The sequence below is a fragment of the Orycteropus afer genome, unplaced genomic scaffold (assembly GCF_000298275.1).
Source record: "Orycteropus afer afer isolate SDZICR_OR568_19922 unplaced genomic scaffold, OryAfe1.0 scaffold00083, whole genome shotgun sequence".
NCBI lineage: Eukaryota > Metazoa > Chordata > Mammalia > Tubulidentata > Orycteropodidae > Orycteropus > Orycteropus afer.
The window spans coordinates 5642010-5654769 of NW_006921670.1; the positions used below are offsets into that span (position 1 = coordinate 5642010).

The 12760-nt window shown below is 38.9% G+C and overlaps 1 protein-coding gene across 1 annotated transcript in view; it reads left to right on the forward strand.

Annotated features, from left to right (window-relative positions):
- Positions 1–982: 982 nt before the first annotated feature.
- XPNPEP3 (X-prolyl aminopeptidase 3) overlaps positions 983–12760 on the forward strand; it is a 67919-nt gene continuing 56141 nt past the window's right edge. The window contains exons 1-3 of the mRNA XM_007941772.2: positions 983–1166; positions 6777–7184; positions 9752–9954. Coding sequence (XP_007939963.2) covers positions 983–1166; positions 6777–7184; positions 9752–9954 — 795 coding nt within the window. The remainder of the gene's footprint in view (positions 1167–6776; positions 7185–9751; positions 9955–12760) is intronic.

A 12760-nucleotide genomic window follows, 5' to 3' on the forward strand; every position in this document is an offset into this window, starting at 1 on the left:
CAAGATTATCTTCTGTGTCTGTGTTAATTGGTTTCCCTTTTCTTTGTTGAAGAGGGTCTGTGCAATCCTTCTGCCTAGTCCGCCATCTTGCCCCACCTCTTTTCCTGTCTTTTTAATGACCTTTTGCTTTCTGTGTGGATGATGGTCTTGATGTCATCCCACAATTCTGGTTTTCAGTGCATTAAGTCTATTCTTTACATTCTCTAAATTGAGGAAGGATGTGATCAAGGTCATGTTTTGGTTCTCGTGGACTTGTTTTAATTGTCTTCAGCTTCTACTTGAATTTGCATATGAGTAGTTGATGGTCTGTTCCACAGTCAGCTCATGGCTTTGTTTTGGCTGAAGATACTGAGCTTCTCCATTGCCTCTTTCCAAAGATGTAGTCAATCTGATTCCTGTGTATTTTGTCTGGTGAAATCCACGTGAATAGCCACTGTTTATATTGTTGAAAAAAGTATTTGCGATGAATAAGGCATTTGTCTAACAAAATTCTACCATAAGCTCTCCAGCATTATTTCTGTCACCAAGGCTATATTTTCCGACGACTGGTGATTTTTCTTCATTTCTGAGTTTTGCATTCCAATCGCCAATGATAATCAATGCATCTTGGTTGCATTTTTGGTCAATTTCAGATGGCAGAAGTTAGTGAAAATCTTTAATTTCCTCTTCTTTGGCATTGGTGGTTGGTGTGTAAATTTGAATAATAGTAGTAGTAACTGGTCTTCCTTGTAGGCATATGGCTATTATCCTATCACTGACAGCATTGTACTTCAGGACAGATCTTGAAACATCCTTTGTGACAGTGAATGCCATGCCATTTGTCTAGAGGTGTCTCTAGGTGGATTCAAACCACCAACCTTTTGCTTGATAGCTGAATCTTACTATTTGCACCACTTCGGCCCAATAAATACTAAAGGAGAGAACACAAGAAATTTTAATTTGCAGTATTGTGAGGCACCCAAACTGCTGATGATAGATGTATATGTATGTAAACTATGCAGACAGTCTAGATTCATTGTTCCACCTCATCCTCTTTATTCTCCTTTCAGAATGCCTGTCATGTTCACAGCGGAAGTACTCCCTTCAGCCCATCCCCAAGAGGAAGATTCCAAACCGATATTTGGGCCAGCCTAGCCCCCTTACACACCCACACCTCCTTGGGCCAGGTAATGCCTTCTAACCGTAATAACTGTCTCCCTAATTGGGTGCTTTCTCTAGAACTGTGCTGTCCAGTTGAATTTTCTGCAATAATGAAAATGTTCTGGATTTGCTCTGTCGACTGTGGTAGCCACCAGCCATGTGTGGCCATTGAACACTTAGAATGTTGCTAGTGCAACTGTGGAACTTAATTTATTCTATTTTATTTTAAACGGAAACTTAAATAGCTACATATAGTAGTGGTACTGTACTGGATAGGGCTAGTCTAGAATAAATACAATAAACCTTACATTTCAGAATAGTGAAAATACGTATTACAGGATATTTTTAAGAAAAGTTCTTTTACTTCTCTTAGGTAAAGTTGCTATAACTATGTTGTCCAGTTATTTTAACTATTGATGCCTTGTAAACTACTCTGTTAAAGGCATTTTAGAATGTATTTTTCTTGAATGTCAAAAATGCTCATTTAAAAATTTTGTTTAACAAAAATTTCTGTATAGATTATGTAGGATTTCCAGAGCTGATTGTCACAGCTGTGAGAGGTGGTATCCCAGTTGATAGAGGTGATACAAACAGTTGACAAAAGTTTACTTCACTAATTTTTTTTTTCTGCTATTAAGATCCCAGAGTTGCTGCTAGAAGATACGTCATTCTCATTGCTTTAATTGAGACTTAAAGGTTTTTTTTTTTTTTTTTAAGTTAAGGGAACCGCTTTAGGGGATAGATTTCATCCCACAGAAGTGATGTAAACCAAATACTCTGTAGAAAAAACAATCAAATTTTCAAGGAGCATTCATTATTATTTTGCTTCTGCTATGAGGAATTACATTTATGCAGTCATCCCTCGGTGTCTGCAGGGGGTTGGTTCCAGGACACACACTGCCCCGTGAATACCAAAATCCTTGAATGCTCAAGTCCCTTATATAAAATGGTGTAGTGTTTGTGTACGACCTACACACATTGTCCTGTATACTTTAAATCATCTCTAGATTACTTATAACATCTAATATAATGCAAATGCTATGTAAGTAGCGCTTTACATTTCCTTTTTGCCTTTGAAGGATTGTTTGACCAATTCATTGCTTCTGTTTTTCCTAAATATTTTCAAACCATGGTTGGTTGAATCTGCAGATGTAATACCTGCGGGTACAGAGGGCTTACTGTATTTTCTATATTGTTGTTGTTGTTATGTACCATTGAGTTGGACCCGACTCATAGCGACCCCTCCTTGGGTTTCCAAGGCAGTATTACTACGGAAGTAGATTGCCCCATCTTCCTTCCGAGGAGTGGCTGGTGGGTTTGAACCACCAGCCTTCTGGTTAGCAGTCAAGTGCCTTAGGCACTATGCTACCAGAGCTCCGTTTACTACATAAGCATATATAGTAAAACAATAAAGTAACTGAGCCTATCTCCTGAGATTACCTTTCAGTAAAACAGAGAGGCACACAAAATAAAGTATATTACCCTTAAGATCAGTATGAGACCAAAATGTCAACAATTATTCAGAAGCAAAGATTAGAAGATAAAGGGACAGGGACACACTAGAGTACTTGAAACAACCAGAATTAAAGAGAATGCTGACTCTGTGATAAACGTAACTAATGTCACCAAACAGTTTATGTGGAAACTGTCAAATGGGAACCTAACCTGCTGTGTAAACTTTCACTAAAAATTCAGTAAAACAATAATTTTAAAAAATAATAATGTATATTGCCTTTAGAAATGTGTTACTCTTTCACTATCTCTACTCAGTGAAGGATACCAGTGTGTCTCAGTGAGGGCTTCCTTTTGGTGATTCCTCATCAGACTGGAATTCCTGCTGGGAAGTTGGCCAGGACTCAGGAAATGCAGCTTACCACTGAAACACACAAGAAATCAGTTTTTCAAAGCTGTAAGGTAAGACTGATAGCAATGGAGTTGGTGTTACTTTAAGTCTTTCCCTACCCTATTAACCTACCTCTACCTGCAATTAAAAACAAAAACAAAAAAGTTAAAATTGATACTAAGTTTTACCAGCTTTGAAAATGATTGCTTTCTCGTGGTGAGATGCTTCACATGGTCAGCTGCATTTTCTAGGCCTTGAACCTAATAATCATATTGTCAAGAGGACAACCACTGTATTGAGACTGTTCACTGTGGATGTTATATGCATGTTAACTGTGTATTAACATGTAAATAAATACACGCATTCATACCCATGTACATATACACCTGTTCATGTCACCTGTGAGAGAAAAGCAATGCTTGTCTCCTGGACAGAGTCTTGAATATGAGATAGAAGTAGATAGAATTGTGAAACAAAACAATCAGCATGTTAAACGTTAGAGAAATCAACAGGTACTAAAATAGAGGCAGAAACTATAATAGTTAACCAATGTATTAATCATCTTTCTTTCTTTATCTGGAGGTTCAAGATTTGTAGAAGTGTCAGAATGACTGGGGCATTGGAAAGTTAAATTTTAAGAAAAAGCAAAAGGCATTTATTTGATTTTACTTTTTAAGAAAAAGTCTGTTTTACAGAGCCAAAGTCAGTTGGTTAGTTTCTCGTATAAATTATGTTGTCTGTTTCTTGGTTTGCTCCCAAAAAAAGTTTGTGTTCAGCATAGTTACTTGGTATTAATTACTGTGTCTACTTGGTAGTATTTAAAACTTTTGGAAAACATTTCAACGGCTTTCCTAATATTACAGAAATATATATATATATAAATATAATTAGAGAATACAAATAGCATACTTTTAAAAAATTTCTCAGAGCAAACCACTGTTGAGATTTTAGTATATGCGTCTTCTAGACTTGTTTCTTATGCAGAAGTATGTCTATCTCTGTGTGTGTATGCGTACCCTTTGTATTTTGCTATTGTTAGGTGCTATGAGTCAGTCCTACGTACAAGAGACCCTACATACAACAGAACAAAACACTGACTGATCCTGCACCATTTTTACAATTGTTGTTATGCGTGGGCCCATCATTGCAGCTGCTTTGTCAGTCTGTGTCACTGAGGGTCTTCTCCATTATTGCTGACCCTCTACTTTACCAAGCATGATTTCCTTCTCCAGAGACTAGTCCCTCCTGTGAACATGTCCAAAGTAAGTGAGATGAAGTCTCATCATCCTCGCTTCTAAGGAGCATTCTGACTGTACTTCTTCCAAGACAGACCTGTTCATTCTTCTGGCAGTCTGTGGATTCTTCACCAACCCCATAAATCAAAGGCATCAATTCTTTGGTCTTTCTGATTCATTGTCTGCTTTCACATGCATATGAAGCAATCAAAAATACTGTCCAGTGAAAACACTACTGACACTCCACTAGAAATGAAAAGAAACAGCTTGATGAAGGAATAGAATCACTTCAAAAAGGGGAGAGTGTTACAGACATCCACGCAAGATATTACAGTACTCTGAAGTGTAGGGAGAACAGTAAAGGTTTTCAAAGGTATGGTGAACAAAGGATTTGTGGTTGCAGGGAGGGGGAATAACAAAGAAGTTATTGAACTAAAAGTTTAAACATTATCAGTAAGCTCATTTGTTGTCTGAGGTTGTGTCATCCTGAGAGTTGTTTAACAAAGTGTTCTGTAGGCCTAGTCATGTTGCAGTCTTGTCTCTTTATCTCAACAAACTTAGTTTCAACTTTAGTTACAAATTTATAGAGGTCTCATAGAACACAGTGGAAAGTCCCAGTCAGTATCATTTTATTTTGGGAGTCAGAATGTCAGACTAGGTCTTGATAAATACCTATTTTAGCTACAAGGTTGTGTTTTTGTTTTTGTTTTTGTTTTTTTAATAAGGTCTAACTTCTTTAACCATTATCATTTCTGTTTTTCATCCTTCTGACCAAAGAGTGCTCTCTGGGGCCTGTCTCACAAACGGTCTTGACCCAGATACTAAGTAACTCTTTATCTTTTGCCTTCTTTGATTTTCAAACAGTAAAAATTTGACAAAAAGGCTGAGTGGCTTCTATTGAAAAGTAGAAATTCAAAGTGGAGTTTTAAGTTAGATCTGAAGTCACCCAATTCAGGCATGCCGGTGTCAGATTCACATCCACATCACCATGGTGTGGATCAGGGCACCTTAGTTCTCAAAGTGACATCTTTGTCTTTTAGCACTTTAAAGATACCTTTTGTAGTAGATTTGCCCAGTAGAATATGTTGTTTGATTCCTTGACTGCCGCTTCCACGGGCATTGATTATGGATCCAAGTAGTAACTTACATACTGCTCAGTTATTTCCTTCAATTCTGAAAAATGAAATTGTTGACTTGGCTTCTTCTGAATTTTGGGAGGCTGTTACCCTGGATTTCTCCTTGCCTTTACTACTCAAGTTTCCTGAAGCAGCAATGGCTTGGTAAATACTCAGCAGAGTTACACAAGAAATAAGGGGATTCTGTTCTGGCTGCTGCTTTAGCTACACCATAGAGTCAGACTCGCTCCCTGAGTCCTCCTAGTGACTTTCCAAATTGACCATTTCCTTCAGTCCGAGTATTATAGACCATTCCTAAGTTTTATGACCATGCCATCCCTGTGCTAAGGAATGTGTCTGTAGAAACAGAAAATGTCAGTTCAGCCCCCTTGTTCACTGATACGCTTTCCAGTTGTCACCCGGGGGTGGGGTGACTATTCCATGTAGGAAGGCACGTTGCATTCTGAGCTGTTAAAAAAAAAAAAAAAAAAAAACCTCCTCATCGAACATTAAGAAATCCAGCTGTGAGATGTCTTAGTATAAAAATTATTTCAAGTTTAAAGAATGGTATACTTATTTTTTTTTAAATAAAATTTACATACAATGAAATACACAAACCTTAAATGTGCAATTGAGTGATTTTTGACAGAGGTGTGTGTCAGTATAACCCACATCTCAGTGAGCATGCAAAACTTGTCTATCACCCCAGAAAGTTCCCTTGTACCCTATAGTCAGTCCCCACCTCTTCAGGCAGGGTTTTCATAGGATAGAAGGATAGGCCTGACCCTCAAGTCACCGTTAAATACAAAATTAGAAAGTGACAAGTCCTTTCAAAAGGTACTATTACACCTTGGGAATTCAGAAGGAGGGATTTATTCCACCTCTTGACATTGAGAGATACTATTTGACCTTTAGCTCTATTTTTAAAAAGTATAGATCCTTTAACAATATTTGTCAAATGCACTCTATGTTACAGTTATTATTCTAGGCTCTGAGAATAGTATTGAACAAACAGGCAAAAATCTGTGGTGTCTTGGAGCTTACATTTTTTTGGGGAAGTCATATGGGGAGAAAGTGACGCTTTTCCCTACCTTATATATTGAAATTTGAGGGCACTTTTGATTAAACATCTCACACTGCCTTCCACATAATGGTATTCAATAATATTTGACTGCATGGGTAAAAGAATGAACCAAAGAGCTGGAAGAGATCTTAAGGGGTCACGAACTACTTTTCATGCAGAACTACGTTTAACTATTATTTTTCCCAAATTTTTGCAATGGAATGGAGGAAATTTGAAACCTGGGTTATCTTTTAGAAATTGTGAGGAGATTTGACATAAATTGAAGAGCTAAACTTAGGTGTCTCCACCTAATATTGAGGTGCTTTCAGGTCTTTGGGCCTTTGGAAATGCAAAGCATCATTTTTATTTGTTATTTCTAGGGGAGGTGACGCCAGGAATATCCCAGGTGGAATATGCACTTCGCAGACACAAACTAATGTCTCTGATCCAAAAAGAAGCCCAAGGGCAGAGAGGGACAGACCAGACAGTGGTTCTGCTGTCCAACCCTATCTACTACATGAGCAACGATATCCCCTATACTTTCCACCAAGACAACAATTTCCTGTACCTGTGTGGATTCCAGGAGCCCAATAGCATCCTGGTCCTCCAAAGCCTGCCTGGTAAGCAGTTACCATCACACAAGTCCATGCTCTTTGTACCTCGGAGAGACCCCAGTCGAGAACTTTGGGATGGCCCACGATCTGGCACTGATGGAGCGGTAGCTCTAACTGGAGTGGACGAAGCCTATCCGCTAGAGGAATTCCAACATCTAGTTCCAAAACTGAAAGGTAACAAATGGAAGCAAAAGTCCTAACACAGGCCAGGTTGGGGTTGAGACCTGCCTTACCTTCACCATCAAGTTTAGACAAAGTTCTCAATTTCCTAAAATGATTGTCATAGCAGTGTTCCCTGACCACCATGAAAGAAACAAGTTTCCTCAAAGACTGTGCTACTTTATGTTATTGTTGTTGTTAGGTGCCATTGAGCTGGCTCTGACTCTTAGCAACCCTATGTACAATAAAACGAAACACTGCCGAGTTCTGCACCATCCTCACAACAGTTGCTATGCTTGAGCCCATCATGGCAGCCACTGTGTCAGCCCATCTCATTGAGGGTCTTCCCCTTTTTCACTGACCCCCTGCTTTACCAAGCATGATAGCCTTCTCCAGGAACTGGTCCTGTGGGGCTGCTTTAGAGATTGTTGTAACTCATATGATAGGTCTTCACTGGATGATTCATTACTGAGATTAATTTAATTCTGCTGGTTTAAAATCAGAATTTCTTTTAAAAGTGGAGCATGCGTATGGGCTACTCTTAAAGATTACTCACCAGTTTATTGGCCACTTCTTATCAGAGGACCATTACTTCTTATCTAAACATTTTGCCAGCTCTTCACAAGGAAGCAGTATTCTCAAACAGTGATCCATGGATCACCTGGGAACATACTAGAAATGCAGACTCTTAGGTGCCGTCCATACCAACTGAATCTGAACAGGCTTCTCACAGGTGATTCATGTGCACAGTAAAGCTTGAGAAGGACTACTTTACATTTCCAGAGTTAACTTTTGAAGAAGCAAATAAGAATTTATGCTTTCAGTTGAGTTCTTGCCCCTCAGAATAGTCACTTTCTCTATATTTTATATTTATTCCAGTGAAATTATAATCACTCAGAATGTTTTGGGATTACTCTTCTGGAAATTTTTTCAGAACCAATGCCATATTATAAACTATCCTTAGTGAGTATTATAAATCTTTGGGTTTAAGAAGAATTTTATTTTTTTAAATCATCCAAAACTTACTTAAAGCCAAACTTGGTAAATAAGATAAATGGATCAAGTTGGAAAATAATGAATTTTTGACTAGAATAATACACGGTTGTGAAGTTTTAGTCTGATTTTCTTATGATTGATAAATATCCCTGAAGGCAGCTTCTAAAAGAAAACCTCAAAACTGTTTCCAGCAAAACACTGATTAGAGTGTGTAAGTTCTAATATATTTAGATTATTTTTACACCACTTTATAGAAACAGTTTCTGTTTTACAAAAATAATTACTCGGTTTAACTCTCAGAGCTTTCTTTTGTTTTCAAAGTATACATAAAAGCACATAATCATTTTTTGTGTGTATATGTGACTTTGAAATGTCTTGAATTAGTTACTGGCTATTATGTTCAACAGTCTGAAATTCATTAATCTAGTATAGTTAAAATCACTCTTAAAATATTTTTCTCAGGAGAACAACTCATCCACCATTCTTAGTTTGTAGTTTACCAGTTAAAAGCACGAGGCAAAAGGAAAGATCAATGAAGAGTTATGTAAAAGTTTTAAAAAGTTGGCCAATGATTGAGAATAGGTAGTAGAGACATTTTACTTTTAAAAAACTACCATTCAATTTTTGTCTATTGGAAGTAAGATTACAATTTTGCATGTTATGTACACATAAAATGATTTTCACTTTTAAATGAAAATATTGGGGATGTTGTATCACTAAAGCATATCCAGCCAAAGTTTTTAGGGCTTTTTCTCCTCTACTGCCCCATAGTACGTTTTAGTCACATAAACTGTACTGCTGTCCAGACTTAGATTGTTATAGGAAGGCTACTAATGACCTACTGTAGAAAAGAAAACAAAGAACACTTATAGACCTGGTGTTAAATGGACATCACTTCCATAATGAGCCTTCTTATTGTGTAGCTCAGGCAAATACAGACCATTTCTTTGGACCCCTAAATTTGAACCCTGATTGTCTACCATGAGAATTTATAGCAGGTGGAAAGGGAGAGGTGGAGAACCGTGATCAGCACATACTGTCAACTACAGTGTTTCTAAAGCAATGAAGAATTGTTCCAAAGTGAGAGAAGATCCTCCTTTCACTAGTGCTGAGATCTTTTTATAGAGGAACACAGTGTTCTAACTATAAGGTCATAACCTGAGGACTTTTTCTGACCATGTTGGGTGCCGTTACCCAACGATGCCTGAGATCACTAGCAGTGGTGGGAAGCAATCGCTGTGATTGTTCTGTAACAGTTAATGAGTAAAACCAGTGCTTGAAGAAAGCTGCCCCAACCTGTGCCCTTTAATCCCATCTATCTTGTCAGCTTTACAGAGAACACTGAAGTTTTGAGGCAGAAAAGCTGCATATTCACTCTCAGAATATCTTGTCATTTAGGGGAATGGCCTTTCCAGTGATTTATGACCAAACCCTTCTATTACTTTAGTCCTGGGAAAGTGTGCACCCAGCCCTTTAGAATTCCACACCATGGATCTTACCATTGTTCAAGTCATTATGACAGCTTGGCATTTCTTGTCGCTGCTGTTAGTTTTACTTTAAATTTATTTTTGGCTTCTTATTTTAAGCTGAGACAAACACAGTTTGGTATGACTGGATGAGGCCGCCTCATGCACAGCTTCACTCTGAATACATGCAGCCTCTGACTGAAGCCAAAGCCAGGAGCAAGAACAAAGTCCAGGCTGTCCAGCAGCTGGTGCAGCGCCTCCGGCTGATCAAATCTCCTGCAGAAATTGAGCGAATGCAGACTGCTGGGAGGCTGACATCACAGGTATGGTTCCTAAACTAAAAAATCATAGGCTGTTAGAGTTCACAGGGCACCTTAAGGTAGTATATGCCCAATGGAGTAATATCTTCAAAGACAGGTGAGCATCTAGCTTCTTCTTAAATATATGTAGCGAACATGTCTTGCTCATGTTAGTGAATATGAGACTTGCTCAGTACTTTAAAAGGCAAAGTAAATGCCATCTTGTATCCTTTACCTGTCAGTTGCAGTTGTTTCTTCTTGGAACAACATAAACTCCTTAATTCTGTGACAGCTATACCAATGGTGGGAGTTAAACAGAGTTTGATTGCTAAAGAAGACTCAAGAGGATCCAGAATGACAGTGCTTACAAACTGTAGGTTTGTACAAACAGCATTAGAGTAAGGGTATGTGTCACAGTCAATAGCCATCTCAAGCGAGGGGTCCCAAGAAGTCAGGTACAGGCTTCTATTGGCCCTCCTCGTAAAGGCTGGGAGCAGCATGCATTTTCTGTCATGGATCAGTAACCTCTGATGGATGGACGGAGCACTAAGAAACTAAGCAGCCCAAAATGGAAGTTCCGCTAGGGATTTTTATGTTTTCTTGGTCACGTGGCATATTTCTGTTACATAACAGCAGAACCAAGGGAGGGTCTCATCGAAACCAAGTACAAACCATCCATATCTGTATTATCAAGACACAGTGCTAACAAGCTACTACAAACTGCCCCCAAGCCCCATGATCCGTGGTACAAAGGAATATTATCAGTTTGTCTTACTGCTTAACCAAGCTCTGTACCACGCAGGAAATTTAGCCAAACAGCTCAGGCTACTTCCAGGCCTTCTGGAACTAACCCTCACAGAAAAGTTTACATCTCTGAGCCATGGTCAAGGCTTTTTTCCTATAAAATAATAATTTTTAGTTTGACAGCAGTTATTTTATAATCCCTCACTGGTTCTTTTTTTTTTTATTATTATTAGGATTTGGGTGAAGAATCCCTCACTGGTTCTTATATGTGTTTGGATTCTGTATGTGTGTTTTAATTGCTGAAGTCTGGACCCCTGTACCTATAAATATGATCCTATTTGGAAAAAAAGATTTTCTTTTGTTATATTACTGAGAACATGCCAGAGGAGAGTGGGTCCTATATCTAATCTCTTCTGAGTGATGTCTTATAAAAAGGGACAACAGACATGGACAGACACACCAGGAAGTGACCATGTGAGAAATTATTTACAAGGCATGTAATGCCAAGGAACACCCGGGACTACTTACAAAGAGGGACGGACCTTCCTTATAAAAAGGGACAGGTCAGAACCTGTCTAACTTCTTGGAGGATAATAAGAATTAAGATCAGCCTGAAGCTGTTCCCTGTGAGATGGAGGTTAGACATACCTCCACTCTCCAACCTTTTTACCAATTTTGAACCAGCCATTTATCTCACAACATTCTACTTCTTTGCTGGGTTCGGTAATCCATAGCAGTGACCACACAAAACTCAGGTCATACGTAGAGTTAAGTGGCTTATTAAGGAAAAGCGTAAGTCTCAGGATCAGGAAGCAGGCAGGCGAAGTCTCCCTTCAGTGCAGGGCAGCTTGCAGCACTTCTGGGCCCCTTCAGGACAGGATCTTCACAGGTTCCTGAGGACCGGCTCCTCTTGGCTCTGCTGCTGGGCCCCTTCTGGGCCTGACATTGTCTTCATTGCTGTAGCCCTTGGCCCAAGTTACAGCTCTTTTAGGAGTTCCTTGCCTCCTCACATTTGCACAGTACTTTGTGGCCGCTTTATTTGCTTGTCTGTTGCCCAATCCCTGCGAGGTGCATACCAGTCACAGGGCAGGCTGCAGTCTGGAGTCAGACAACCAGTAGTTGTTTACATCTTACCCAGGAAATGCCAACTTGGACAAAAGTAGCAAACTCTCTGGGGTAGAAAACTAGGGCACATGTAACTCCTCAAAGCTTAGAGGGGAAATCTCTAGCTGTTTTTCAGAAGAACCAAGGCAAAAGGCACATAAGGCAACTCATTTAAAGCCTATGCCATGATTTGGACTTATAGTCTCTAAAACTATGAGACAATCAATAAAACACCATGCATTTGTGGTGTTTTTGTTACAGCAGCGTTAGGTAACTAAGCCACAGCTGAACCATACAGTTACCATTTCAGGAAATAAAATTGACCATCAATCAACTAGTTCGTTCCAGTCACCTTTGAAGCATGGCACTTATTAGAACAATCAACCGTATGAGATCAAAAGGGCAGTAATCCCCCAGGGGTAAACAAAGAAGGCAGGAAGGGATAGGAAAGAAGGATGAATGGAAATAGAAAATACAGGGAAGAAGTAGGATAAGTGATGTTACATTTTTGGAAAGTTGGAATCAATTATATGAAACAATATGTGTATAGATTGATTTTTGGGAAACCGATTTGCTCTTTAAACTTTCACCCAAATCACAATAAAAAGTTAAGAAATAAATACACACACACACACACGTACATACATTTTGGCTGCTAACCAGAAAATCAGTGGTTCAAATCCACCAGATCCGCCATGGAAGAAAGATGAGGCAATCTACTTCTATAAAGATTTATAGCCTCAGAAACCCAGTGGGGGTCACTGTCAGTCTGAATCGACTGATGGAGGTGAGTCTGGTTTTGTTTGTTTTTTTTTGTTGTTGTTTTTTTTAATTGTGATTTGGGTGAAGATTTACAGAGCAAATTCACTTTCCATATAGCAGTTTATATATACTTTGTCTCATGACATTGACCACAGTTTATCACAGTGCAACAGCTCCCCTCCCACTTCCTCCCCATAGTTACCTCTTCCCAGTGTCCATC